The 6,000-nt window shown below is 43.2% G+C and overlaps 1 protein-coding gene across 1 annotated transcript in view; it reads right to left on the bottom strand.

Moving 5' to 3' along the window:
* Positions 1-306: 306 nt before the first annotated feature.
* The window catches only part of KCNH5 (potassium voltage-gated channel subfamily H member 5), a 157,086-nt gene continuing 151,392 nt past the window's right edge, over positions 307-6,000 (bottom strand). The window contains exon 11 of the mRNA XM_008501043.1: positions 307-1,254. Coding sequence (XP_008499265.1) covers positions 307-1,254 — 948 coding nt within the window. The remainder of the gene's footprint in view (positions 1,255-6,000) is intronic.

Here is a 6,000-nt window from a genome sequence, read left to right as displayed (position 1 = left end):
TTGTTAAACAAAAGTCATTCTTTTATTACATAATAGAGATTATAAATAAATGTAAAGTGTGCATGCAGTCAACTGCATATTATACAAGCAATATCTATGTTAATAATTGTTTTCTTTGGCAGGCCAGAATCCAGCTGGACATGCAATATTTACATATCAAAATCTTGGTGTGTTCAAGTCATATTGGATGCAAGTGAAAATATATATGTATATATATTTACCGTATACACACACACACATATATGTATAAAGGTATATATACACCTCTGCATATATACTGTATACATATATAAACATAGGTATATGCTAAAAGTGGATTTCATCTTTTTCTGATTCAGGTGATGCAGACCTTGAAACACTAAAAATATCCTGACAGGGTATCTGGGGGGGCTGCTGGGGTGATAAAGGAGACTTGGGGGAAGAGATCTGGGGTACGTTCTTTTCGGACAATATTTTTAAAATTTCTGCCACCTGCTTCTCAAGGGCAGACATCCTACTGCTTAGCAGCTGGATATCTTCTTTGAGTTCATGCTTGACTTCCTGCAGCGTGGTTTGTAAGGCCTGCTCAGGAATAGGGTAGAAAGGATGCCTAGCATCAGCCTGAATGGGGCTGTGCTCCAGGGGGCTGCGAGTCTCACCAGCTTTATCCAAGCGAAGGTCACTTTTTGTTATTCCACTGTCACAAGAGTCTGTTTTCCTCAGTGGGTTTTTATTTACACCATTCTCCGAGTCATTGCTCTTAGGATCATCAGAGAGCAACCCCATGGACTCAGCCTTTGTGACGTTGTTCCAGTCCTCCTTCTTCTCCTCCTGGGTCCCCATTGTGTTCTTCAGCCGTAGCCATCCTTTCCCATTCCCGTTTTTCATCCGCATGGGACTGTTCACTTTTAGGCATTTTTGGTCTCCGTTGCCATTCGGCTTGAGCTCCATTGCATCCCTGTTGTTCTGCTTCACAGCCTCACTGCTTTTCATGTATGCCAGGGATGTCTGGATAGGGGTGATCTGAGAGACAGTGACCACACTGGTGCCTGTTATGGAGGCCCCGTTCTGCACGCTCCGGCTTTCCACCTGAAGCTGGTTCCTTTCTGGGTCGATGTGGGCTGAGCCTTGATTACGCATCTCCTTTTGCTGTTTGAATTTCTGGAAGAGTTTCCGTACAGGATGATCCACAGGGATGCTCAGTGTCACCTCGTTCTTCTGGCGCAGACGCTCCTCTTCTTCCTTCTTGACATCGCTGATCTTCCGGAAGATGATCTGTGAGGGATAAACCCACAACAGAGTCAGTACCCAAATGACACTGCACACAGCAAACATCACTCCATTGAAACTGTAATGAGAGAATGGCCATTTCTTCTTCCTCTTTCTGAATTTCTTGTCCTAAATTCAAACAGAGCTGATCAGGAGATAAGCTCCAATATGTGCCACTGCACAGATAGGGTACGTATATACACACATACACACACACACTTTCTTAGAAGCAAGAGATTAAAAGTGGGTTTCACCTTTACTTCTGATGCAGAAGATAGAGCCTTGAAGAACTAAAAACATCCTGACACCAAGAGAAGGATAGAAACTACATGAAGAGAAGAAAGCAAGCAAGCAAAAGCCCAAACACTGGGACCTATCCATTCCTCACACTCACACTGGCTCTGTCACTTTCTTTAGTACAGATCAAAGGAGAGCAGCAATTCAGTGGAAACTACACAGCTGTTTGGATCATTCAACGTACATCTCCTTCCAGAGACTGGAAAATCCTAATGTGCTCAATACTTTTTTAGCTTTGCTTATTGCTGATTTTGTAGGAATGGCTGGAGCGTGCAATGAGGTTCCCCATGTGTGGTGCTGTGTGGCTTCACACAGCAGCACAAGCATTTCCTGGAGACTTTATACATCTCATATGTATATGATACATATCATATGTAAGGGAGGCCCATGGAGAAGCACCCTAATAGGGGGGTGTGATTATGAAACCCAGCAATAGCCACCCCCACATGATGCTGTCTATTGAAAGCTGCAGCTATTTTACTCTGCAGCATCCCTCAGGCCTCCACAAAAAAAGGAATCTGACCCTCAAGCTGCAGAAAGATCCACACAGTAAAAACCTTTCTATTTTTTTTTTTTAATAATATTAAATATATATGTATTTTTTGTAATCTTCTTTTAGGTTTATCCAGTTTTCTTGAATGTGAGACTTAGGCAGGATTGGAGAACTCCACTTCTCAGGATGATGACACTGAAGTGAGAAGCAGCATGTGATTAAATGCAAATATGGACTGTGTAGGGGTAGTGTTGATAAGAAAAGTCCCTGCAATACACAAACAAAACTCCATGACAGTCAGATGTAGGATGTAGGTTTTCCAGTATCCATTTGAGTATCTGTATTTCAGTATCTATTTACTTTTTACAAAAAGGCTTCTCACACCTGTACATATTTGCAAAGAAGTAGTTGCTTTCATGTCTCACATCTTCAAAAGTTGGGACACAAGTGCCACAATGACTACGGTACCTTTCTTGCATAAATCTGGGATGAGGTGGAGTTCAAAGCTTTGTTAGAGAGCTTTCAAATGCAGTAAATTCAGCCTTGTGTGCTGCTAATAGATGCAGCTGCTTATAATAATTTGGAAAATTAACATGTTTATTAGAAGCCCAGTTAAAAAAAAAAAAAAATACAAGAGAAGCATGGCAGATACTTTCATCTGACTCCTCTGACCCAGATGCAGCAACATGTACACTCATTTGAAGCCCCTCTTAACTAGCACCTACCCTCAGGGAACAAATCTCTCTTGGACAATCCCCTGGAGACAGCAAACAAATGCAAGAGAAGTTGCCCTTGATTCAAAACGAAGTAATTATATTTAATTGAAGCCACTCTCTCTGAATAAAGATTGGGAAGGTGGGTTGTGTTTCTTGGGTTTTGCCCTTCTTTCCCTGGAGTGCAGCATAGAATCTCTGGCAGGTGATGAAAAGCTGAAAGCAACCAGCTGCAATGATGTGTCCCCCCCAAGATGTCTCTCAGAGAAGATGGCTGGTTCCTCTCCTGGTTTCTCTCCTGGTCAGCCCATCTGGCAGTGTCTGCTGCTCTTCCCTCTGCCTGAACACTACCCTCATCTACCTTTCCTTCCACCAGCTGAATCTTGTTCTTTCATTTCTCCATTTTCTCCTCTTAGCTCCAAGCTTCTCCAGCCAGAGGTGAGCTCCCTGCACAGAATATAATTACCATAACTGCTGCTGCTTTCTGCAGAAGAAATTCTGCCAAAAATTCACTAATTTGACAACACCCACACCTCACACTCCTGAAGTTGGTCCTTCTGAAAGCCAGGAAACCACTATTGTGGTTTTTGTTCCAAAACCTGTTCGCCAGATACCACTCAGATCAGCACCAGGGGTCTGACCCAAAATGCCTTTGTGCTGGAGCATGGGTCTGGGCAGTTTGGGGGATGCTGAGTGTGTCCCTGCTTCAGGGACAAATGCCATGGGATCTGTGGAGCAAATCTCCTGAAGCTAAGTGACGCCACAGACACTGCAACCCCTCACTTTGCTCCCACTTTACACTTATGCAGTAGAGAAAACACACTGCCCATGTCTTGTTGTCATCTCCCCAGGATGAGATGTTCTTCAGCCTCTTGCAGGATGAAGGCAAATAATCCCTTCCTTCTGCTTGGGAAAGGGATGCTACACCCTGGAAAAATTATGGGCTGCTCCTTTGAAGAAGCCAGCCCACTGCACTCTGCATTAGTGCAGCAAATGTCCAGAGGCCTAGAAATCCAGGGGCTAGCTTGGAGCCAAGAATTCAGGACTGATCCACCTTGGCAGAGCCATATTTCCAAGGGAGCAAAGGTTGGCTAACATGGAGCCTGTGCCTACCTTCCCCTTAGCTTCCTCACATAACCTGTATGTCTTCACAGCTGTTTCTTTTCTTTTTCACCCTGAAATTCACAACCAAGCAGATCCTTGCACTGCAGCTGACAACTGTGAGATTATGGCACTTTGGAGACCAGAGTCGTGGTCCTCATGCACCCACTGAACTACCCTGTCACCATGACATCCTTGGGTCACTCCGTGGAGACTGTTCCTCTTCAGCATGTCCACCCTCAACCAAGGGAGCCCTGTGCCTAGCACAGCAGGGATCTAGATAAAATTAGATATGTGCAAGTAAAAGAAAAGAAAGATACTCTTATACAGACAAAAAAACTGGGGAAATAAAATGATATGTGAATTCTAGCAGTAATAACTGTTTTTCATTACCAGTTATTTCCATATTAGGAAATTTTTTCATGTGGTTGGATTTAATCCACTTTCACAGTGACTTAACCTAAAACAGAATAGGATTAAATGTTTTTACATGGAAACTTAATTCTATTAATGTCTAATAACTTTTACTGGCTATTTTTCTCTATAAATAAAAACAGAAAACCATCTGATGCATTCTGACATTCCTCAGGAAATTGGGAGAGGCTTGTTTTGAAATCCTGAATTGGATGAGCTATCTCAGTTGTTCCTGACCCTTTTCAGAGGTTACACATTGGACTGTCCAAAGGTATGTCCCAGGAATAGACACAAATCCCAAAGGAGTTAATCAGAAGAAACTGAATTAACTGTGTGCATAGCACACCTGAAGGAGGAAAGAGCCTCCTTCACCTGGCTCACCAAGTGCTAAATTCATTAATGTGATGGGGACTTCATTTTCTTTTACAGATGGGACTACGAAAGACTGCCCCGTGTGACACAAATCCTGTCCCATGAGACCAGGTTTATGTTTTTCTTCATTTTAATGTATTTATTTTCAGAAGGAGGGGGGAATGGAGGTGACATTAATTATTGAGCTAGCAAAGGTGAAGTGGAAGTTAACTGATGGCCAGCCCTGAGAACCAAACTATTTGTTTTATCTACATGGCAGTCACAGAGAAGACAACACCAACCTAAGATTCTCCATTTGATCTTACCCCCAACCTTTTTTCCCTCCCCTCCATACTGAGAGGTAACTCATCCTGACAGCAAACTAAGCCCATAACCACTTCCTGAGAGGGGCCTTGCTAAAGGGACTGGCAATGGGTACATTAATGCTGGAGAAGCTCCTGCAAGGTAGACTTGAACTCAAAGCCAAGTGCAGATGAGGGCAGCACTAATGAGAGGTCAGGAAGCCAGCTCAAGGCTGAGACACACAAGTCCTTCCATCTACTGGTGAATTAATAAGAAAAGCTGTGGCCTTTACAGATGCTTTGAAATGCATCCCTTGTCTGCAGTCTTTTTTTTTTCTTTTTTTTTTTTTTTTTTTTGTACCAGTGCTGTGAAAATCATTCCTCCATGACCTTGCCCCTTACTAAGTGACTCCAAAAGAAAGGACATGAATGGATTGAAGAACATGTAAAAGTTTTGAAGATTTACAGTAAGTTGATAAAAGTGGCAAATATTTGATCAGAGGTCATCCTGTCCCATCCCTAGAACATCCCATGCTGTTGCTCATAGTGTTCAATACATACCTGCCCCTCACCATGGAAAGTCACAGAAACAAAAATATAATGATACAGCTGAAGGGCACACAGTTGTCATGGTGATGAATACAGCAGGTGTGAACTGAGAGAAAAGCCACACAGGTCCATCAACATAAAGATCTGATAAACTCTGTGACTGATAAACTTTGGGTGGACAAGCTGAGATATCTGACAAACCTGGCTGATGGACAAGGGATGCTGGAGTCCTGCAGCAAGGTGGGACCCTGACCTAGGAGAACTGGCTTGACTCAGGTGTTTATACAGCATCAAGAACTGGAACAGGAAGCAAACACAACACTGCAGTCCCCAAAGATACATAAATCCTTGTGGAGCAGAAGGAGGAGCTCTGCCATGAAGCTGAATTGGGGCTGCAAGTAGTAACTGACAGGTCCCACTCGTTACTGCATACACAAGTAGCTTTCTTGTCTGCACTGATGCCTCATAAGAGCCCCATCTCCAGCACATCTGGTTACTCACAGCCCAACATATTTGTCCAGATCAGTATTAA

The sequence above is a fragment of the Calypte anna genome, chromosome 5A (genome assembly GCF_003957555.1).
Source record: "Calypte anna isolate BGI_N300 chromosome 5A, bCalAnn1_v1.p, whole genome shotgun sequence".
Taxonomy (NCBI): Eukaryota; Metazoa; Chordata; class Aves; order Apodiformes; family Trochilidae; genus Calypte; species Calypte anna.
This window is presented reverse-complemented; position numbering and strand designations above follow the sequence as displayed.